At 39.5% G+C, this 24700-nt stretch overlaps 3 protein-coding genes across 6 annotated transcripts in view; 2 read left to right on the top strand and 1 right to left on the bottom strand.

Annotated features, from left to right (window-relative positions):
- The window catches only part of clcn1a (chloride channel, voltage-sensitive 1a), a 42574-nt gene extending 38604 nt beyond the window's left edge, over window positions 1-3970 (bottom strand). For both annotated transcript variants that reach the window (XM_067425833.1, XM_067425834.1), the window contains exon 1: window positions 3860-3970. In XM_067425833.1, the coding sequence (XP_067281934.1) occupies window positions 3860-3910 (51 nt within the window). In that variant the 5' untranslated portion in view covers window positions 3911-3970. The remainder of the gene's footprint in view (window positions 1-3859) is intronic.
- The window catches only part of cacng6a (calcium channel, voltage-dependent, gamma subunit 6a), a 213942-nt gene that overhangs the window by 65148 nt on the left and 124094 nt on the right, over window positions 1-24700 (top strand). The window lies entirely within an intron of this gene.
- On the top strand, window positions 7044-23974 carry styk1a (serine/threonine/tyrosine kinase 1a). Its single transcript, XM_067425835.1, has 10 exons — window positions 7044-7125; window positions 7230-7282; window positions 12473-12685; window positions 12985-13215; window positions 17225-17406; window positions 20172-20252; window positions 20557-20771; window positions 22700-22740; window positions 22895-22991; window positions 23544-23974. The coding sequence occupies exons 2-10, from the start codon at window positions 7231-7233 to the stop codon at window positions 23737-23739; spliced, it is 1308 nt and encodes a 435-aa protein (XP_067281936.1). The 5' UTR covers window positions 7044-7125; window position 7230; the 3' UTR covers window positions 23740-23974.

Raw genomic sequence — 24700 nt, 5'->3', positions numbered from 1 at the left:
TATTGTATGCGACTAAACCTTAGCAGTAGCAAGCAAAACGGTTTTGCAAGTCAGACTAGTGTAACGTTAAACAGAGAACAGCAATGGAGTAACCGTTAGCGCATTTGAATGACGAAGCACGCGATCGTGTCGTTTACTGATGTTTACTCACGCGACGATAAGCAACAGCACAGACATTTGAAGCAGTTTTACTCACGGCTGCTTCCAAAGCAGGACCGAACCTTTATCGCTGGGACCGCTTCGTCAAAAACACACTTCTTGGAAATTGGAGATCCACTCTGCGATGCGACTGAAGCGATGTTGTGAAGCTTCCCGTAATTTCTGCGTTAAAATCGGTTCAAATGCAGCGCTGCCTTCCCGAAATGCTGTGCTGAAGCGTTGAAGTCGCTTAATGTCAAAGTGGAGGAATGAAGTGGAGCGCGGCGCGGACTATAACCGACATAAGTGGTCACGGACGACTGGATCTGCATCTGAGAGAATGTTTATGGGCGTGCATTTCCTCTCGCTCTAGTCGCGCGCGCGCACCCTACCGGGAGAAGAGCCCGTACGGCCCATACAAGGCCCGTACGGCCCATACAAGGACCAAGAAATACTCTATCAAACGTCCAACATTAGTTTTTGAAACTTTGTCTATGTTTAGGATGGGAATCCAAGTCTTTAACAGTGTAAAAAGCTCAGTATGCATGAAACAGCATTTGCAAACAGCAAAAAATAAACAAAAAAGAAATATTAATAAATACTAAAATAATACTGGAAACACGGGAAATTATTGAGATTCAGGTTGAAATATAACAGCAAATCAAAAAATGCAACTGGAAATAACAAATAAGATTCAACTAAGAGCCAACTCAACTTAAACAAATGTGTTCAATCAAATTAACTTTTATGAGTATTTAGAACTTTATTTTTCTTTTGAGATCACAAAACTGAAACATTTGAAGTAAACATTTGTTGTTTTATTGTTTTGAGTTGTATAAACCCAGCATGCTTTGCCACAACTCTCAATAGGGAGAGTAAATGCTAACAATAAGTGTTATATAATGTTTTTTTTTTGGGTGGTAGATTAATGTTATGTGTTAGTTTAGAAGAGTTTCTGTTACCAGCAAGTGCTATGATAGGCTAATGCTATAGCTTTGTGTTATCAATTAGAAAGGTAGCATTTAGTGAGTTAGCTACTTAAAGCTATCCAAGTTTCCACTACTAAAAATATTAAAGTTTTTAAAGTTTTAATTTAAATGTATGAATTAGCTTATTGAAATATTTGAAGCTAAGAGCAAATAAAATGTACGAGTACAAAATAAAAGTGAGGTAGGACTCAGACGTAGCGTAACTTCCGGTGGCAAACACAGAAGTACAGAGGATAGAGCAAAACAAAACTTGGTTCTCGCAAGAGCAAGCATATATTCTCACCGGAGCGTCCTACGTCATACCCTGGAACGTCAGTCTCTCGTCAACGCATGTATGACAGTTAGCGGAAGTTAGAGATCAGAGTTTGTAAAGTTTTAAATGTGGATGTTTCTTACACAAATGCCATGCTTCACGTCAGAAGTCCTCTAGGAGCCGTGTGGATAACTTTTATGATGGATGCTGCACTTTTATGGCTATTATAAAGCTTGGAAGAGCCAGGACATTTTTTTAATATAACTCCGATTGTATTCATCTGAAAGAAGGATGTCATTTACACCGAGGATGATGTGAGGGTGAGTAAATCATGGGATCATATTCATTTGTGGGTGAACTATACCTTTAAATAATACTTTTATAAATTGTGATTGTGATTCCACTTACACTACCATTCCAACGTTTGGGGTCAGTAATATTTAAAAAAAGAAAAAATTTACATATTTATCCAGCAATGAATAAACGAATCAGAAGTGACAGTAAAGACATTTACACAAAGGTAAAGACATTCTAAAGTCTTTATATGAACAAGAATAAAAAAAGAAGAACCGTAGAAACAGCCTTTTTTACTCTCCATTCTGCCATTCTTCAGTAAAGACAGTCTGTTTCAAATAAATACTATTCTTTTGAATTTCCTATTAATCAAAGAGTTGAAAAATGATCATGGCAGCACAAATTAAAGTTCTGTCATGAAACAGAATGGCGCAGGCCGAGAAGTCCTTAACTCAATCTGCTTGATAGGGCACAGCTGGTTGGTTCCTGCTGTATCAACAGCCAATGAGCTCGCTGCTCAAACTTGATCAGCATTTGCAGCGTTTTCAGAAAACCGCCACTTTCCCCATCTGTATAGATCTCTGTATAGATCTGCTATGGGTAATTCATATGCTATTTTGTACAGTAGCAGCATGTCTGTCTTGCTCTCAGCAGCGTGTCGGGTATGTATTGGCAGTAGCAAGTCCCAAACTTGCTCTGCAGCAGCAAAAACCAACAATAGCAGCAGCGTAGCAGATCTCTTTTACAAAGTCCAAACATATCAACATTGTCATATCCATTACCATGCTGAACACTCCTAGAGTTGTTATGAACAACTGTTTTCAACACTGATAATAATAAGAAATGTTTCTCAAGCAGCAAATCAGATTAGAATGATTTATGAAAGATCATGTGGCACTGAAGGCTGGAGTAATGATGCTGAAAATTCAGCTTTGCCATGACAGGAATACATTCAATTTGAATATACATAAAACTAGAAAACATCTATTTAAAAATGTAACAATATTTCACAATATTACTTTTTTGACAAAAGGTATTAAATAATGATATAGCCCCTACCCTTTTGAATGGGTTTGTAGGTTATGTAATTTGGTTGACAATGTATATTTGGGTGATTGTTCAATAAGTGATTAAAACAGATTAAGAGTTAAAATTTTATAACATATACTTTAAACATAGAATAACTATGAAAAAAAATGTAGAGTCATTCTGGGTGACAGAAAATTTCCATAATTGATTAATCACTTTTGTCTTAAAGGTGCACTATGCAACTTTCCGTTCCACTAGAGGATGCCTACTCAAAACAAAGGCGTAGTTTGATGACGACAAGTTTGAGCGCAGAATCTTGGGACATGTGGTCTTCACCTTACAGCCGGTGGAAAATAGGACTCGGGCAGAAATCATGTTGATGGATGCGGTTATTAAAGTTACAGTAGTATAAAGCAGAGCAGGACCGAGTGTTGTGGAGCTGAGCACGGCCACTGGAGTGATTGTTACATAAACACGCCTCGCGAGCAGCGGGACTTTTATTATGACGGGACACAGTCGCTGGTGCTATTTCAGCTTTTCCGGTCATGGGTATGAGGTAACGCAGCTCTGTTTATCATATTAGATTCTGTACGTTCGCTCAGCGGCTGCTGTGGCACTTGTTCACACTGCTAAGAGTAAAGAGCTTCTACCAAATAAAACCGGAAACCGAGGGTAACACAGATATGAGGCAATTGACAGGCGACTCCCTCAGACATCCCGGCTCCTTAGTTAAAATAGCAATTTTCTCGCAATTTACAAATAGTTGAAAACATTTGGGATATTGTAAGAACTCAACAGAGCAAACTATATAACACTGACATAGTGGTTTTTGGATATTTTACTGCAATAATACTACATAGTGCACCTTTAAAGAAAGTTGTATTGCAAACTTATTCAAAGAACAAAAAAAGTTACTACAGACTACAGAGAGACAGTAAACAGCTGCACTTTCCCACAAGTTCTGCAGCAGCACAGCAACTCAGTCATACTGATAGAAATATACAAGTCATGCAGAGATTGTGCAACATCTTTGAGATCATACGATTTCAAATGACAGAAGCACAGCAATTCACAACTGTCTAAAGACAAACCAGAAAGAAGAAAGGGTGAGGGAGACAGAGAGAGAGAGAGAGCAGAGACAGAGATGGTGACTGACCACGGTCTGCTGATATCTCAGAGCCTTCCTTTGCGACGCATCTGCGGCCATTGACACACTGTCACTGACCCAAAAATAAACCGCCTGTCTGTCTTAGCATTCCCACCCTGGGGTGGCACGGACTAAGGGAGAGAGGGAACACGCAAGTTCTCTCACTCTATCTTTTTTCCTGGCTTTACATATGCACAGCCATCTCTCTCTCACACACCTTCTCATGTGGTGCAACACAGCAGTCCAGTTGCCCAACTAAGCTCCGTGTGCATACATGGGTTTATGAGGAAGTGCATGCGCTTGGGGCACGTACATGCATTTGTGTATGTGTGTGAGAGGTTGTGAGTTACAAAGAGAGGGTAGATGCCAAACTAAACCCATCCACCCCTAATTAGTGAGGCCGGTTTGTTTAATAGTGGCCGATTCTGTCACCCCAGGCAACAAACTAAGACTACGATCACCTGTTCATTTGGAAAGGGGCACAGTAAGGGTTTGAGCAGCCGAGGGAACTCCCCGTCCCCCTGAAACCTGATGAGGGGAGGAAAGGGAGGACCAAATCGGTCAACGCCATCTCCGATTTGCCCGTTTCATCAGTGATGTTCAACAAAATGTTAAGCAATACAGTTAATGACACAATGAGACTTCAAAAGCTACTTGTCATTTCTTTGTAATTAATTGCAAAATTTACTACGTAAACAAATCATACTGTCCACAATAGTTAAAAAATAGTTCAAATAATTAAAAAAATAGTGCTAAAACATTTTACAATAGTCTATATTTAACACTCAGATAAAACATTTAAAAAAATAAAAAAATAAATATTTTTTTACTTAATTCTCTACATTTTATATTTTTAAACTGGAACAGCACATGCATTTTTACAGTTTCTGTTATGTCGCATTGACTTTAATTTGGTAGACAAAGTTGGTGGGATATATTAGGCAGCAAGTGAACATTTTGTCCTCAAAGCTGATGTGTTAGAAGCAGGAAAAATGTGTAAGCGTAAGGATTTGAGCCAGTTTGATAAGGGCCCAATTGTGATGGCTAGATGATTGGATCAGAACATCTCCAAAACTGAAGCTCTTGTGGGGAGTTCCCGGTCTGCAGTGGTCAGTATCTATCCAGAGTGGTCCAATGAAGAAACAGTGATGAACTTTTGAAAGGCTAAGGCTCATTGATGCATGTGGGGAGCAAAGGCTGGCTCGTGTGGTCCGATCAAACAGACGAGCTAGGTCAAATTGCTCAAGAAGTTTATGCTGGTTCTGATTAAAAAAAGTTGTCAGAATACACAGTGCATTCGCAGTTTGTTGCGTATGGGGCAGCATTGCCACAGACCAGTCAGGGTGCCCATGCTGACCGCTGTCCACCACCAAATGTGGGCATGTGAGCATCAGAACTGGACCACGGATCAATGGAAGAAGGTGGTCTGGTCTGATGAATCATGTTTTCTTATACATCACGTGGATGGCCGGGTGTGTGTGCGTTGCTTACCTGGGGAACACAGATACCAAAGCACACCTTCAGGGGTCTAGTGATGGAGTCTATGCCTTGACGGGCCAGGGCTGCTTTGTCAGCAAAAGGGGGGCCAACACAATATTAGGAAGGTGGTCATAAAGTTATGCCTGATTAGTGTGTATGTATATATATATATATGTATATGTATGTGTGTGTGTGTGTGTGTGTGTGTGTGTGTGTGCGCACGTGTTTCACATAGAACCCTAGAATTGAACCTTATAATGTATATAGAACCCTAGAAACAGCCTTTTTTTACTCTCCATTCTGTCATATAGGCTCATTAAGCATCATGTAAAGATGCTCATTAAGGTTAATTCACACATACAGGTATAATTTGAGGCGTAATGTGTTATTAAGCCTAAGTAAACACATAATGTTATTAACAAATGACAGCTGAGCTAGTCTCATATCATAAGCTGTCTATCTGGTACAGTGATGCAAGCAGAAACTCAGGTGAAGGCGGAGCTTACAGACACAGCTGTAGAGGTAGGTGTGGCAGCAAGAATTTAACCAGATGACTAAGAGCAAGATGAACAGCACTTGTAGAATATGAAGAGATGGGACAGAGATGATGAGAATTTGGGAATAAAGCACGGCAAAAATAGTCACTGACGAGAAGGAAATTACAAAATTTGGAAAATAGGAAATAGTTCCATCATTCTTCACACACACGATGACTTGTAAGTTTTTCATTGTTGTGTATTATATTCATATATTATTTTAGTATATACTGTGTTATATATAAACACATATTTTCACGCATGTATTTTCATGTATATATATATATATATATATATATATATATATATATATATATATATATATATATATATATATATATATATATATATATATATATATATGTGTGTGTGTGTGTGTGTGTGTGTGTGTGTGTGTGTGTGTGTATATATTTATATATGTACATACTTATAGTACTTAAAAGAGTTAGAGGATTGATGGTCAGTAAATTAAGCTTATCTACATTTTCACTGGCTTAACTCTAATTTAGTAGTTAAACCAAGATTTGAAATCAACAAACAGATATTTACACTATACTGAGCTCACATTGACTCTTGTGTGTGATCAACTTTGTGGTGTGTCTATGATGTAAAGAAAGTAATGCAGAGGAACAGGTTGAGTGACAGTCTGGTAGTCTCGTACACAAGCCAAGATGTCAGCGGGAAAAAATGTGCTGACAAAGCATAATTAAATAGCAGGAGTGCTCAAGGCATAAACTTGTCAAAAAAATGTCTTTTTGTTTTTTTTAAATACTGTACAGGTACATGTTCTGCATTTCTCAGGAGGTTTTATCTTGATAAATTCAAAGCTATTTTTAAACCACTGATCACAAATTTCATTGTTGTGACTACCAGTGTATCATATTTTCTTTTCATGCCAGTTTTATATATAGAGGCAAACACTTCACCATTGTCATGATTTAATTATAACAAATATTTAGCTGTTTATTAAATAGGATGGGACTTCATAACTGCTTACATATTTCATTGCTGATTAAATGTCAGATATGCCCAAACAAACAAAATTTATCTTTAAGACTGCTATATTAAAAAGCATTGTGAAAACATACAAATGAGTTGCAACATAAACACACTAGCAATATATAACATTTTCTGCAAAACACATGTGAACATTTACAGTCTAGTTGTATGTCTTTCAGAGAGCTGCCAAACTGCACATGCACTGCATGATTATGCCAGAGATGTTATCCTTACACCCATAAAACCCATAAGCTGATGCAGGTGAATTGCATTGCTTATGAACTGCTACATATCAGTTTACACAAAGTGTTTTAAAGTTGGTGCTTTGCCATATCTCTTAATATTTTATTTTTTACCTTTTACAGTATGTCTAATTCAACTAACACAACATATCCATGTTTACCAGGAACTCTTTGTGGTAAGTGATGAGCTAGGTTCAATTTATTCATTTTAGTCTCTATTTTTTTTTTTTTTTAAGAAATTGATGTTTATTTATGCCTTGTTTCCACCAAGTGGTATGGTTCAGTACATTAGCTGTTGTCACAAGAAGAAGACAAGCTTTGTTTGAGGCAAGGCTGCAGGCTGCAAGTAAAAACACAGCCGAAAAAGCACACCCAAGTGATGATTTCTGTGTTTTTGCAGTGAGTCTAGCTCCACCCTTTAATACCGGACAACTGTGATAGGTACCCCAATGGAAGGGTGTCAAAAAAGAGGTACGGTTCGGAAATTAGAGTAACATACACAACTTCTGACAATGGAAACTGCAAAATTTGCGCACTGTACCAAACTGTACTGAACCATACTGTCTAGTGGAAACAAGCCATTATTTAGCAAGCTTAAACTGATCAAAAGTAACAGGAACGTCTTGGTTATGGATGTAACCCTTGTTCCCTGATGGAGAAAACGTAGGTTACGTTGACTGACAAATGGGGTCTCACTATAGGAATTTTAGAAAAATGGCCAATAGAATTGGAGAGTGGAATTTGCATGCCAAGCCATTTCCCATACATATGGGTATATAAGATCCACTCATTCAGGTTGGCAGAGGAGCTAAGAAGGAGACCTGGCCATTCAGCGGGGTGGTTCAGGGTTGTGACAGGAGGGACATAGTGTCTCCGATCCCTCCATCAGGAAATGAGGGTTACATCTGTAACCACAATGTTCCTTATCTATCAGTCACTACAATGCTACGTTGACTGGTACGAATAACCAAGGAGGAGTCAAAAAATATGGACCATCTAGCCATTACAAGGGCTGACAGACTGGGTATGCATCTCAAGTAATGGGCCTGACATCGGACACCTTCGCTGTGTCTGACTGCCGAAGGATGCTCAATTCAGGGCTTGCCAAGTGGGAAACTCAACTGGAGAGCAAAGGCAACACTCATATCCTCTGCGGAATGGTGCTGCAGGCGAGACACCGAGCCAGCCATTGCTGCACATTACCTGCTTGTACCCAACACACCGGAAGAAACTGGCTTCACCCGGAGGTTGTAGAATCATGCAAAGGTATTTGTTTTTACCCAGTCTGCAGCTCGAGGCGTAGCAAAGGAGGCAACACTCCGAGTGGAGTGTGCCCTCCTTCTGAGGGAGCACGGCATGTCTTGAGATTGATATGCCAAGGCGATGACATCCACGATCTAGTGGGCCCCCCTCTGTTTGGAAACAGCCTTTTCCTTTCTGCTGACCTCCAAAGCAGACAAAGTTGTTCAGAGCCTCTAAAGCTTTAAGTGCGGTACGCGTAAATACTCAGGACATGAACGGGACACAGCAACGCAAGGGCTGAGTCTGCCTTCTCTGGGGGCAGCACTTACAAGTTCGAACCCTGGTTCTGACAAGGAATGGTGGGAACTTTGGGCACATATCCGGGCGCGATTCGCTGACTGATTGACTCTTGATGGAGGCGAGCGCGGATCTTAAGGAGTTCTCTGCAGTCCAGAAAGTACCACTGAGAGACCACAGGAGGGGATGAGACACAGCCTGTGTGGATTTAGCCTCCTGCTGCCTCTCAGAAACCGGATGACTAGATCATGCTTTTCCAAAGACCAACCGTCTATTGTAATGTAATATGCCACGATGGTGGCAACATCCACTCGTCAAGAACTGCTGAGCACAGTCCTCAACTTTGTTGGCGAAGAGGCCACCTTGCGAGATGGGGTAGTTGAGAAAGTGCACATTGTCGGCATTCCGCATCTCTGCAGGGTTTAGCCAGAGATGTCATTCCTGGTGGCGTCGCAAGTGCACCACAATTGCAAGCTTCACCTGGGGAATCTTCACCTACCCCCTAGTGGCCCCACTATCGAAGGGTAGTGAGAGTGGAGGAGGCTGCGAAGGTTAAAGGTGCCTTCCATGACTTCTGGTCCTCCTCGTGCACTTAAATGCACTGGGGCAGAATACGACTGTGAACCATGTGCCACACCCAGGAACCAATCATCTAACTGTGAGTGCTCAGGACAAGGTGGATGGTTCCACTTCGATTGTCCGATGTTTGCAGTGGCCCGGCCAAGCATTGTTGTCAACTCTGAATCCGATTCAGCATGAGCGACCACCACAGAGGGGGGAAGCTAAACTTAATCTTCCTCTCCAGAGAATAATAGCCCACTCTCCGATGCAGCTATCACCATCTGATCCTCACCTGGAGCACCGAATAGACATGCTGTATCCCCCATCAGAAGGAGCATTGCCATCACCCGGCATGCTAGAGGAGCAGGAGGTACGTGGGAACTGGCCAAGTGGAAGTGCTCCCACTGAAACCCTCAGTTCTCCCAGAGTGTTAAGCGGATCCACAGCTCTTATGCAGAGGCAGCATGTTTCTGGCCCAAGCATGTGAGACAGCAGAAGTTTTTTTTTTTAACTCCGAGGTGATAGCGGCTCCAAAGTGAGACCCCATTTATTAGTCAACATAATGTTGAAGTGACTGACAGGTAGGAAAATTCAGCTTTTATGATTTTTGGCTGTTCATTTACAAGAACACAGCGTTTTAAGAGTCTGAAAATGCTAACTTTAAAGTGCAAGTTTTTGAAAATCATATCATTATCGTCTCTGCATAAGCTACAAAACGCACATTTGTGAAAATGGTGACGTTAATCTATAGCTGTACAGTGTTTCTTCACAAAGTGACAACACCAACTACTGGCCTGGTATGCATAATAAAGTGCTTTTAGTCTTTTTCGCGAATCCATGTGAATGGGTGTTATTTTGACATCATTGTTGTCTTAATGTGAAAAACACAAAGGAAAAACGTTTCCGTTTGTAGTACGTTGTTGTTGTTGTGTAAGCATACTCTTAAAATAATTCAGACCACTGCAGCTTCAAACAATGAGCACTGAGATGTCATTGGTGTAGAGGAAGTGGGAGGAGACTAGAGCAATCCAGCTTGAGTGTGATCAGGTGTCTAATTATATGACACACCCTCAACTCTAGGTGTGTTCCATTCTACTACCATAAGTGAACTTCACAGTGTATTCTGCCATCTTAAGTGAGATAATCACTTATCTCACTTAAGTGAGATCTGAAGGGAGCGACCACGTTAAGAGCGCTGCAAACGGCATAGGAAAGAAAGGAACATCGATACTGGAAAAAACAGCATAGGGCCCCGATCAGACAGAACACGTGAGAGGCGCCTTTTTAAAATAGTTTTCTGTTGGCAGAGAGCGTTATACGCCCTGTATGTGCGCCACGGGCGTCTTGCGTTTTAACATAATGCCCATGCTGGTTGATGCTGGTCTGATGTTGGTTTAGCTGGTGGACCATTTGGTGATGCTGGTCTACAAGCATACCAGCATCCCATGCTGGTCACCAGCATACCAGCACCAAACTACAACATATGCGGGTCTTTCTGGTATGACCAGTTATGCTGGTTTTTCCTGCAGGATGGAGAGCAAAAAATCATCAAACTGTCATTGCGCGTCACATCCCTAGTCTGAACTAACGATGGAACAGAGCCAATGGAATAGTTTTTAAGCGGCTCAGAGAAGGAGGAGTTTATGTATGCATTTGAATATTTATAGTTATTATTATACAAAACTAGAGTAAGAATGGTTATGGCAATGACTGTTGTATTCGCATATTCTATTGTATGAATATGTAAACAAATTAAAAGTGTTGAGAAGCAGCTGAGGCTTTTTTACTTCATTTACCTTGTTTACTATGCTGCGCGTGGGAAAGAAAGTGCACGAGATTAGACCACTACCATTATTAAGACCATTCATTACAAAATACATTAAAGGTCCCGTTCTTTGCGTGTTTTTGAAGCTTTGATTATGTTTACAGTGTGCAATATAACATGAGTTCATGTTTCGCGTGTAAAAAAACACAGTATTTTTCACACAATTGACTTATCTGTACAGTTCCCTCTGTCCTAAAAACGGCCTGAGGATTTCCTTGTTCTATGAAGTCCCTCCTTAAGAAACATGTAACGAGTTCTGATTGGGCCAGCGCTTCCCGTGTTATGATTGGACAGCAGCTTAGCGCACTTTGCCCAGAAAGGTCCCGCCTCTTACCATAACGGGGAGATGCAAGCGCTGAATGCACGCTCTTCTCCACGTGGGAGTCAACAAGACCACGGCCCCTATTTTGCGTGTTCTTGTGGGCGGAGGGTTAGTCAGCAAACGGTTCTAGTGATGTCATTTCTGAAGGAAGTGCAGGGGTGTAGTCCAAACCGGCCGTAGGCTTTGAAAGGGAACTTCTGTTAAATAAAATAACTCGCTTGGCATTGAACTTTGAGCTTTATAATTTTACAGGTATTATTTATACTCCAACAGCAACATTTCACAATAACTAAAGTTTGAAAGATAAAAACATATTGAAAATCATATTGATTTTAGCTTAGAAATCTAGACGTACCCTAGCGGCAGCAAATCTAATCTGCCGCGAGTATCTCAACTCTAGCAACTCTCAATACATGTCTGAGCTGTAAAAACCAAACTCTTGTCAGGCCAATCACATCGTGTGTAGAATCAGTGGGCGGGGTTAACATAGTGACGTAAACACTGAGGCTGGCGAACGGTGGTCTTTGGAATCAGCTTTGACCGCGACTCTGGAAGACTTGGAGTTAGGTTTTTCTCTGAGAAAAGAGCAAAGAACGGCACTGAAGTCATTCTTAAATCAACGAAAAGTTCCGTATCAACGAAAGTTTAATCTCTCAACGAGCTCCGCTTCACGTTGCTCTGGTTGGTTGTCGTGTTATCCTATTGCGTGCAGAGGGAGTTTGAAAGACGACCATTTATCCCGCCCCTCGGATTGAGCCCTGTCAATGATGAATTTTTCTGACCAAACATCTTGATGTGGGTCTGGCTTGTCAGGCTAATTGATTTTCATTTTATAAATGTATATTTATATTATATGGTTTTAAATTTGAAAGATAGTAAATTACAATATTAATTGATGTTGTATCATAATCTGTGTGACCCCGCCGTTGTCTTTCTTTGATGGCATTGCATGGCGTTCCAAATGAGCAATTATTGTCAGCAAAGTCCACTTCGACTGATATATCAGGGAGTAGGGAGCAGTGAGTGAACACTGCGTAGGGACCCTGCTCGAATGGAACGCACCTTATCTGTGACCAAAACATGCCAGCACATAACACACATTTTCTATTTTTCTTGCAGAGGTACTTTTTTATGAAGTGGAACTGATCGTCATTCCAGTGCTGTTTCTCGTGGCGTTTTTTGCCACGCTGATCATTTTGTTTGTGCTCAAATGCTCCCATAAGCCGTCACATCTTTATGGACACCACAGAAATGAAAAAGATGACACACAACACCATCATAACACACACAGGCACCGTAACAGCAACAGACGGCACCTGCAAGGCATTGATGGTAGCTACGGCATCTGACTGTTTTACTCACACGAATACTCAAGAGGCTGTGTAGTGTTTATTTGAAGGTCTTCTGTTTCATGCATGATCGCGATGTTTATTTATAAGCCTTCCTGACCAAGCATGATTGCTATCTTTATTTAAAAGGATTTCCCTTCAAGATTGATTGCAGTGTTTATTAATAGATTAGGCCTATCTAGTTAATTATTCATCAAAGTGTTTGTATATAAAAGTCTTTCACACAAGTCTTAATATACACCAGATTCTTTTAACATCTTTTGATTCACTTTGCAACAACAGCTCCGGCAGAGCTGAACCCAATGGAACATGAGATTATTCCCATGACAGACCAACTTCACCATGACATGCAGAATTCTGGGCCTGCAGTACCCCAGGACACCACAGTGAGGCATCCAGGCACCTTCCAGATAGTCTCTCCACTCCCCCCAACCTTCTCAGTGAAACAGGACAACTTCACAATACACAGAGCTGTCATGGACAGCCAGCCAGTCATTTCGAGAGTGCTTAACGGTAAGGTTGGATCGGTGTATTCTGATATCATTTATAAACTATAGAACTGTATGTAAGAAATGTATTTCAATTAATCATAAAATGGCCCTGATGTGTCACTAGACATTAAGAAATCATGTTAATTTCAAATATTTATATCACTGACAACAGTAGTCCGGCCAGGATATTGTCATTTAAAAGTTGTTGTTGCAGCCCCATGTTGATGTTGACATGTTGTGTTTTGGCCTGAAGCTCCGCCCTCCACCTATCGACCAATCATGAAGTCAGTAGTGTTTCGGCATCCGGGTTGCCAGATCTGCTCTAGTTACCACAGCTGCAGCTACAAACGTTCCTGCTGGATCCTGCAGCCTATCTGGCAACCTCGAGTCAGGGGGAGAGGGGATACACCGCTCTACAGTCATTTAAAAGTGATTGCAGTACCAGTTTTGGCCACAATCGTACATACATTTCCTTTCATTTTAATTTTAGTTTAGGTTTTTAGTAATTTTATTATGTACTTTTTTCAGATTTATTTGGTGTCCAGTTATTGATTGATTACTGATTTGATCTTTTTAACTGCGTCTCAATCTCCCTGGTTCAGTAGGCATTTTTTTAAGTGCTGTCTTAAATCACAAAATCCTTTCAGTGCACTGAAGCATTCAGTCCCTGAAAAATGTCCCACAATGCACCATAAAAACCCGGGAGCAACGATGCTTACTTGTTGCTGGTTTGATTCTCCCAAGCATGCATGCATGCATAGATAGATAGATAGATAGATAGATAGATAGATAGATAGATAGATAGATAGATAGATAGATAGATAGATAGATAGATAGATAGATAGATAGATAGATAGATAGATAGATAGATAGATAGGTAGGTAGGTAGGTAGGTAGGTAGGTAGGTAGGTAGGTAGGTAGGTAGGTAGGTAGGTAGGTAGGTAGGTACAGTCTTGTTCAAAATAATAGCAGTACAATGTGACTAACCAGAATAATCAAGGTTTTTAGTATATTTTTTATTGCTACGTGGCAAACAAGTTACCAGTAGGTTCAGTAAATTGTCAGAAAACAAATGAGACCCAGCATTCATGATATGCACGCTCTTAAGGCTGTGCAATTGGGCAATTAGTTGAAAGGGGTGTGTTCAAAAAAATAGCAGTGTCTACCTTTGACTGTACAAACTCAAAAGTATTTTGTACAAACATATTTTTTTCTGGGATTTAGCAATCCTGTGAATCACTAAACTAATATTTAGTTGTATGACCACAGTTTTTTAAAACTGCTTGACATCTGTGTGGCATGGAGTCAACCAACTTGTGGCACCTCTCTGCTGTTATTCCACTCCATGATTCTTTAACAACATTCCACAATTCATTCACATTTCTTGGTTTTGCTTCAGAAACAGCATTTTTGATATCACCCCACAAGTTCTCAATTGGATTAAGGTCTGGAGATTGGGCTGGCCACTCCATAACATTAATTTTGTTGGTTTGGAACCAAGACTTTGCCCGTTTACTAGTGTGTTTTGGGTCATTGTCTTGTTGAAACAACCATTTCAAGGGCATGTCCTCTTCAGCATAGGGCAACATGACCTCTTCAAGTATTTTAACATATGCAAACTGATCCATGATCCCTTGTATGCGATAAATAGGCCCAACACCATAGTAGGAGAAACATGCCCATATCCTGATGCTTGCACCTCCATGCTTCACTGTCTTCACTGTGTACTGTGGCTTGAATTCAGAGTTTGGGGGTCGTCTCACAAACTGCCTGTGGCCCTTGGACCCAAAAAGAAAAATTTTACTCTCATCAGTCCACAAAATGTTCCTCCATTTCTCTTTAGGCCAGTTGATGTGTTCTTTGGCAAATTGTAACCTCTTCTGCACATGCCTTTTTTTTACAGAGGGACTTTGCGGGGGATTCTTGAAAATAGATTAGCTTCACACAGACGTCTTCTAACTGTCACAGTACTTACAGGTAACTCCAGACTGTCTTTGATCATCCTGGAGGTGATCATTGGCTGAGCCTTTGCCCTTCTGGTTATTCTTCTATCCATTTTGATGGTTGTCTTCCGTTTTCTTCCACGTCTCTCTGGTTTTGCTCTCCATTTTAAGGCATTGGAGATCATTTTAGCTGAACAGCCTATCATTTTTTGCACCTCTTTATAGGTTTTCCCCTCTCTAATCAACTTTTTAATCAGAGTACGCTGTTCTTCTGAACAATGTCTTGAACGACCCATTTTCCTCAGCTTTCAAATGCATGTTCAACAAGTGTTGGCTTCATCCTTAAATAGGGGCCACCTGATTCACACCTGTTTCTTCACAAAATTGATGACCTCAGTGATTGAATGCCACACTGCTATTTTTTTGAACACACCCCTTTCAATTAATTCAACTAATTGCCCAATTGCACAGCCTTAAGAGCGTGCATATCATGAATGCTGGGTCTCATTTGTTTTCTGAGAATCTACTGAACCTACTGGTAACTTGTTTGCCACGTAGCAATAAAAAATATACTAAAAACCTTGATTATTCTGGTTAGTCACATTGTACTGCTATTATTTTGAACAAGACTGTAGGTAGGTAGGTAGGTAGGTAGGTAGGTAGGTAGGTAGGGCTGGGCGATATGACGAAATATATCGTCTGGACGATAGAAAATGTCTATCGTTTTATATAAGGCTCTATCGCTTACGCCACGATAAGGCGTTTATGGCAGAATTTTACGTCAAGATGCACCTCACGCCACGGCATGCCCATGCAATACATAAACGCGCTCCCTCTGTCTCTCTCTCGCTCTCTCACTCACACACACACATGCGCTGCAGCCTCCCTTCCACTCACGTCACTTTTTTAAAATCCCCCACAGCGCGAAACACGAGTCCCGCAAACGCGCCGCAGAGGAGCTTGTTTGTAATCAGAGGACAAATGGCTCCTTAGTTTCGAAATGGTTTGGGTACAAGGTGATCGCGTTGAAAATAAAGGCGTTTGTCCAGCCTTAGAAGCTCATTTGAATCATTGCCGCGGCTCATTTAAGAAAATGACAGCTCCGAAGAGACGCCGCTTTAGTTTGAGGTAACGTTACTGCTAACAATAATAAAGAAAGACGATCAACACCTTATGTGTTACCACTGAAATGAAGATGTAATATATTTCCAAATGTAAGCCCATCTTAAGCGAAATGCACGCTTCATACTGTCGTCTGCTCTGGCTCTAACCTCGAGTGTTTACTTTTTGCAAACCTTGTGAGCGCGCAAACCCAAACGCTGTGACCTCGCGCCAAATGTTTTTATTGGTTTATTAAGTACAAACAGGCGAGTTATGAAAAATTGAGTGCGAGGGATATGTTCAATCACACAAAAAGATTTTGGAATGAGACGGCCAACTGTAGTAGCGTTTAGTCCACTGTCTATAATAGCCTAATTTAGAGATCACTTTTTTATTTATTTTAACCGACAACTTTGATCGGTTAACGTTGATACGGTCAGCCATCGGTCAAACGGTCATCGGTTAACATCCCTAGGCAGGTGTTAACTTTACTAACAGTCTTGCTTTAAAAAAAGGTTCTAAATAAAATAAAAATGTAGTCCATACTACCTGTATTTGTTTTGTATATCATTTCAAACCGCATTTCCACATTGCAATTTTGTATAGACTATTCATAAACTGAATTAATAGAAAGGTTGCTATATCGTTATGTATATCGTTATCGGGATATCAAATGAGCTATATCGGGATATGAAATTTTGGCCATATCGCCCAGCCCTATAGGTAGGTAGGTAGGTAGGTAGGTAGGTAGGTAGGTAGGTAGGTAGGTAGGTAGGTAGGTAGGTAGGTAGGTAGGTAGGTAGGTAGGTAGGTAGGTAGGTAGATAGATAGATAGATAGATAGATAGATAGATAGATAGATAGATAGATAGATAGATAGATAGATAGATAGATAGATAGATAGATAGATAGATAGATAGATAGATAGATAGATAGATAGATAGATAGATAGATATCTTACTTTCTACTCCAATTTTTCCTCATACAGAATCAGCCAATGCCAGAGAGTGCCAGTCCTTTCTGGGATTTTCAGACTTCCTTTCAGAGTTGGGACCACACCCATTGCTGCCTAAATTATTGGGGGTGGAGACTGCGCGTAAACCCTTGATGATAGTGGTAGAACAGCTGGAACACAGAGACCTGCTGAGCTTCCTGTGGAGATGCAGACAGGTACAGAGTAATGCTTAATTTTCAGTCTTGCAGGGGACAAAGAGATAGCTAAAAGCAGATTGCTAAATATGCCATGAACTGGCTTAACAAGTTTAGCTTTCTTTCCTGTTTGAGATAATTCCTTTTGAAACATGAATGGTGTGAAAGGGGATCATCCCTGTTTACGTCACAGAAATGAACTATGAAACTACCTTGAGCCTTGAAAACAAGTGGTATTGTAGGAGGAATATTCTTATCCTAGGGCTCGACATAATTAATTGGTTTACGTAAAGCCAACTCAAATTAAACAATTAGTTCAAACTAATTAAAAGAACTTCTCAAAACAGACACTAAAAAGGGACAGTGTGGTGTGGCAAGCAGCGGGGCGAGGGACCGCGAGTGCGGGCCGGTGACGAGTGGTAATGAGTGCCAGCTGCGTGACACACCGATCTTGTCTCGCGGCCAAGTGACGCGAGCATAAAAGGAGGTCGTCCGTGAGGGGCTGCCCACGGATTACTTTCGTTTTGTTTATTTATTTGGAATTAAAGTTGTTGAACGTTCGCCGGTTCCCGCCTCCTTCCTTCCACTCTATGAACTTTATTACATTGGCCAATGTAATTGGCGAACTCGCGGTCCCTCGCCCCGCTGCTTGCCACACCACAGACAGTAAATGCCCAAATTAAGTGTTATATTATGTTAAGTGTGAGATTTAGTAGTGTTTAATATTTTGCTTTGCTAGTTTAGAAGAGTTTCTGTTATTTTGTTATATTTTTCAAATTATTTTGTAGGTTTACCATGACGAGTGGAGCATGAGCTTAGTTGGTATTTGTTAAAAGATATATGTTAAATGTATTATATTGCATGCTGTTCAGCTAGTGCTATGCTAATGCTACCAAAGCATTGTGTAATCAAATTAGCAAGGCACAATTTATTTTATTAGCTATAATTAAAGCTAGTCAAGTTTATTTTGAGTTTTGCCAAGTTATTCGGGTTTACAGCAGGGATGGAAATTAGCACCCGCCACCAGCCAAATGCGGGTGATTTTGAGTTGTGGCGGGTAAACTCGCTTCACCTACCGGCCACCGTGGCGGGTAAATAAAAATAGCATACTGTTTCCCCTCTTTGTAAACTGTGTTCAGTGCATGCGAGTGCGGCCGTATGTCCGAATATGACCAGTCGTTTTCGCCGTCATTACCCGGATGTAGTGCCAGAAGACGCGAATAAGAACTCGCGCTCGCACTGAGAGAAGATCCGTCACTGTCAACCGGAAGTGCGCACCCGTCTCACAGCGCGCAAATATTGAGTTCTCTTTCAAGTCTTGTGCTTAAACGGACAAACTCACACAAAAAGTATGCCAACATGTTCATCTTGATGAGTATTCTAGCAGACATAGTCTGTATATGCCTTAAGTGAACTTTATACAGTCGTGAAAAAGACGCATATCCTTCTATTAGGTCTTAAAGGGGCAGTAGCCTTTACTGCTATGTTTAATGTCAAACAAACGATAAGGACATCACTCACAAACATTTTAGTTTGAATTTTATTTTATACTGTGGGTTGTTGCAATGTGCTAAATAAATATTTGCATAATTTGTAATTGATTTATTATTTGAAACTTTAATATTAATTAATGCAATTGCAATGCCTTGATTTTTAGTACAGTTACACAGTCATAGCATTAGCCATAAATGCAATGGATAATTGGCATAATTTCTTTTAGTGCTTCGGTTTCAGCCAATAATTTTTATTTTGGTGCATCCCTACTGACAATGTTCTGCTCGGTGTCGTCAACACGCTTCAGGAGATGCCAAAACTAGTAGTTTCATTGTTGGGACTAAAAACCTAAAACTGGAAGCCATAAAAGAATCATCCAAATGCCACATCCAGGTAAAAAAAAAAGAGAGAGAGAGAGAGAACACAGAGCCCTACTCATTTAATGAAGTGTATATCAGTTCATGGTTTGTGTGTGTATAAAAGTGAAAAAATGTCAGTATTTCATTGAGATTTGAGATTAAATAAACAGCTTAAGTATTGTAGAGCTTGTAGTATTAATTTTCAGGTGCAGTTACACATTGTCGGTTATAAACAAGAAAGTGGCCGGTAAAAACATTGAGTGGCTGGTAAATTTTGAAATCCACCAGCCACAGTGGCCGGTGGAAAAAAAGTTAATTTCCATCCCTGGTTTACAGTGTGGACAAAAATGCGTTGCGTCAAGTGTTTTCAAAATTGATAATAGGAAGAAATGTTTCTTGAGCAGCAAAACAGCTGATTCATGTGGATCACGGGATCATGTGACTGAATCATGGATTATGTGACTGAAGACGGGAGTAGTGATGCTGAAAATTTCCAGCTTTACCATCACAGGAATAAATTACATTTAAAAATATATTAAAATAGAAAAAAAGGTTTATTTTAAATTGTACTATTTTACAGTATTTTTAATAAAAAAAGATGCAGTCTTTGTGAGCATAAGAGACATCTTTCTAAAATATAGAAAATTAATACAGACCCCAAACTACATTTTAGAAGAACAAATATAAATGACCTCAAAGCTAACAAACCTGAACTAAAGCCACAAAACTGCAATAGATACACATTACTGTAAAATATTAACATTGAACTTTCTGAATGCATTGATCAGTTATTTAAACTAGAGGTCACCTGGGAAGGAATGATATAGAGGTTGTGACATTACTGATGATCTCATTTGTAATGGACTGATTAAAAGTCAAAGTAAAAGTTTCAACCTCACCTTTGTTCTGACTGACTGTAAATCTTTTTCACAGGATCATGCAGGTCAGGCAGCGCCGTGTGACATGACTGAAAAACGAATCTTTACCATGGGCGCTCAGATTGCATCTGCTCTGGTAGATAACAAGATATATACCATCATATTGACATGTCAGTTACATCATGAAAGCCTGCCGATATATAGTATATAAATAGATGGAGAGTTTTTGTGAGTCACTCGATACATGCTTTCAGCACAAACTGTCAACTGCATAAATCAAAATAAGCCTTTTACTTTGTCTGACTCTGGCATGCATTAATCATGGCCAGCCATGAGCACTTAACTGGAGCATTTAGGATTTTACAATGTACAATAAAAATATATTGTCATACCCAAGATCACATGTTCTTGTTCTGACATCATCGGTCTTGATATTCCAGGAATATCTGCATAGTAAAAACTACATCCATGGTAATGTCAGGGCTCGAAGTGTCCTGGTTGGTCGGGACCTGTCGATCAAGCTGTGGGGTTTGGGTCCGGCATATCGCAGGCAAATGAGTACAGACTCTATAGGAGACATAGATGATATGGAAATGAGAAAGTGGCAAGCACCAGAGGTGTTGGGACGGCAACCTCCCCAGAAAAGCAGCGACATGTGAGTTTACTTTCAGTTAATGGTTGTAGCAACTAATAAAGTAATAAACTGCACATAATGTAATACGTATTACATTACTATTGTAATAACATTTTCATCATGTAATCATTTTCTCAAAATGCAATAAAATATTGAGCTCATAATGTAATTATTTTACATTATGAGAATTTAATTAGATTATAAACTCAGCAAAACATGTCATAATTTATTTAATCAAAATAGAATTCTTTACAATACATTTTACATACATAACAGTAAATGTAAATCCAGTATTCTACATGTCGAAATGCAACAGATTTAAATACTCAATTACTGCAATTATTATTATATTTTTATACCACATAAAACATTGGTATTACATTTACATTTAATCATTTAGCAGACGCTTTTATCCAAAGCGACTTACAAAAAAGGGGAGAGCAATAGAAGCAACGAACAAACAAGGCCAACAACCTGTAAGAGCTGGAAGAAGTCTCAGTTAATTAAGCAAAGTACATCTATTACTTTACAGTACGTTTTAAAAATCTAAATCCTCTTAACCTGCCTACAAAATCCACCAGATTACTGATACTACTACTAGAATGTGCAAAAGTTATGACAAATTTTATTTGTCTTTGTTTTTTTACTTCACACAACCAAACCATTTTAAAAGGGGTGTGTGGACTCTTTATAATCAATGTACATGATTGTAAGTTGTACTGTATTTTTTAACATGCCTTCTGGTGTGCATTCAGGCTTTGTCTTGCTGTAACTTGTATTAAAGTGAATAACTATATGCTTAACTTGTGCTCTGTGCTGCCGTTGGCTACAGCAGATGATCTATTACACGCCCACGCTCGCTCACACACACACACACACACACACACACACACACACACACACACACACACACACACACACACACACACACACACACACACACACACACACACACACACACACACACACACACACACACACACACCACATCTGTCTGGGAACTCTCCATAGACGTAATGGTTTTTATACTGTACAAACCGTATATTCTATCCCTTTACACTAAACTTACCCCTAAACCTACCGATCAATCACACAAAACGTTGTGCATTATTATAATTTTAAAAGAACTCTGTAGCTTTTGTACCCCTGAGGACCTCAATTTAGGTCCTCACAGTGACACGAGTCCCCATGAGTCTGTGTTCAGGTTGAAGTCCCCACCAGGATAGAAAAACATGGAAAAGTCAAGAAGTTCCGCATACCCACTTAAAAAAGCGCAAGGATACGCAATAACATCGTTTTGTGACTTTCACACTTTCATTCATAAATTCACCCTCTCTCTCTCTCTCTCTCTCTCTCTCTCTCTCTCTCTCTCTCTCTCTCTCTCTCTCTCTCTCTCTCTCTCTCTCTCTCTCTCTCTCTCTCACAGCATTTGTACAGAGTGGTGGTATTTAAAACTGTTTGTCATGTAACAGTATACTACCTTATGTATACAAGTAGTAGTAATACTACAAATGATTGGATTTAGATTTTTAAAATGTACTGTAAAGGAATACCAATGCTTTATGTTTAATAAATATAACAATAATAATAATAATAATAATAATTGCATGAATATTTAAATATTGCATTTCACATGTAGTTTAAAAATGTACTGTAAGGGAATACTAATACTTTTTATGATTTAAAAGCTATTAGAATTATGACAATATGGCATGTTTTTGGTTCATATAATAATGTAATAGATTTCTCAATGTAAATTGTTATTACATTAAAAGCTCAAGACATAATTACATTTTGAGAAAATTATTATATCATGGACACTGTATTACAGTAATAATGCTTATTAGGGCATTATGTGCATTTATTAGATTTTGAGTTGCTACAATGTTTTTTTTTTTTCATTTACATTTTGTCCTTTATGTTATTAATTTCTATTTAATCCTCCATAGATGGTCCTTTGGCATTTTGCTCTATGAGATGGTGACATTAGGTGAGTGTGTTTGTCAATGATTATTATAAAAATAATTCTTATTTTTCTATTCTATTCTATTTCTATTCTATTTTCCTATTATTCTTATCTTCAAAAGAGAAAACTGCATGGTTGTAGATGGTTGTCTTAAGCTTTTTACCTCGTTGTATCTCAGGAGAGCCCCCCTTTCCCAACATAATGACCAGCGAACTTCTGCAGCATTTACAGAGAGAGAACAAAATAACCAGACCGCCCAACTGCTCCAGCACACTGTACGTTACTTCACCCACATGAAGAATTGTGTAAAAAATGTGTGGTTATGTCATATACTTCTGTTTTTAGATAAAGCTATAAATTATTATTATAATTATTTTTTTCAATGTATTTTTTACTTCATACTAAATTCTATATGATAGTTTCCTTACTAAAGTGTACCCCTCCACACACATAGATACCTTTAACTTAATCAGATTTCTAGAGTTTCAGAAGAAATATCAACAATATCTCAAGCTGCTCAGATGCCAAAATGTCTCCCTCTCATCATGAATAGATCTCATTATGCTCATTATAACTCTTCAAAATACCAAATTAATACACCCCTGTGTATCATAAAATCATCTCGGAACACAAATGAAGATATTTTTGTTGAAATCTGATGGCTCAGAAAGGGCTCCACTGACAAAAATGGAAGAGAAAAAATCATTCACACTCATATTGTCTCTGTTAAAGAACAAAAATGTTATCAGAAACTGTCTAAAATGTAAACTTAGTCAACACTGATGGACACTATAATATGAATTTACAACGTAACATTTGTTCCCTAGATATTCTATTATCGAATCCTGCTGTCGGTGGAAACCAAAGAAGCGAGTCTTATTGGCTGAGCTGATCAAAAAGCTCCAATCCGGAGAGAGAAGCGCCAATGACCAGGCGGTGCTGCGAGTATCCGGGCCGCTGGACATGCAGAAATACATGCGTGAAGCGGGCTATGGAGACTTGATCAACTATGACAGACAGTGATACAGCAGCGACACCACTGTCAACTAGAAAGAACACCATCATCTCATAAAGCCTGCGTTATTATTATTTAGGACACGCAATTTTGCGATTTAATTTATCATTATAGTTATTTGGGATGGCCTATATCGTAGGATACCATTATTCTGATATGTACTCTTCTAATTCATAGTTTATAGCATTTTAATGATGTATATGTATTTTAAAATACACTATTTATTAATGTTTTGTTGTTGTTTTTAGGTTTTGTCATCATTACATTAGTGAACATGATGGTCACAAAAAGTACTGTCAAATATTTGCTTTTTCTACTTACTTGGACATCTTGAAGCCTGCGGTGCTGGTCCGTGAAGGAGACTGCAGAGATTATATAATAATCCTTCAATAATAATATTTGATCTGTATTTTGTCTAAATATAAAAGTTTCTCTTACCAGTCAGAAGCAGGCTTTATGAAGCGTCAGAGTGATCTGCTTGGTGATTGGTTGACGTTGCCTCATTTGAATATCAATTGTGGCAAGCCAATTTAGCATTAAAGGTGCCATCTGTAAAAATTGAGGTAAAAATATCCAAAAAATGACCTACACGCATCAAAAGAATGAGAAGAAATAAGGGCGATGATGTCATTAAAAAAATGTCAAGTTATAGTGCTGCAGAGATATCAACGTTAATTAGCAGTAGCATTACTAGCCCCGGCCCGACAGGTATCGTAATACCAGTCTCGGCCAATGGGAGGCGGTATGCGGGCAACATAACCACCAGCCAACCTGGCGCACTTGAACCTGATGTCAGTTGTGTGGAAAGTACAGCCCACTACTTCATTTCAGTTCAGGGAAGAGAGTGGACGGATGGACGAAGCCCTTGGCCCCTTAGATGTATCTGATATGATAAAAATAGCTGTTTTTACCTGACCGGAAAAAAGCGGAAGTGCCCGGCGACTGTGTCCCGTCCCGTCATAATAAAAG

The sequence above is a fragment of the Pseudorasbora parva genome, chromosome 19, assembly GCF_024679245.1.
Source record: "Pseudorasbora parva isolate DD20220531a chromosome 19, ASM2467924v1, whole genome shotgun sequence".
NCBI classification, from domain to species: Eukaryota; Metazoa; Chordata; class Actinopteri; order Cypriniformes; family Gobionidae; genus Pseudorasbora; species Pseudorasbora parva.
The sequence above is the reverse complement of the archived record's forward strand: the minus strand, read 5'-3'. Positions and strand labels throughout refer to the sequence as shown.

Excerpts from the sequence above, each read along its gene's own strand:
- styk1a (XM_067425835.1), top strand. The coding sequence starts at position 7,231 with ATGTCTAATTCAACTAACACAACATATCCATGTTTACCAGGAACTCTT. Across the intron at positions 12,686-12,984 it reads GCACCTGCAAGGCATTGATG|CTCCGGCAGAGCTGAACCCA; the intron begins GTAGCTACGGCA and ends TTGCAACAACAG. Across the intron at positions 22,992-23,543 it reads CCCAACTGCTCCAGCACACT|ATATTCTATTATCGAATCCT; the intron begins GTACGTTACTTC and ends TTTGTTCCCTAG.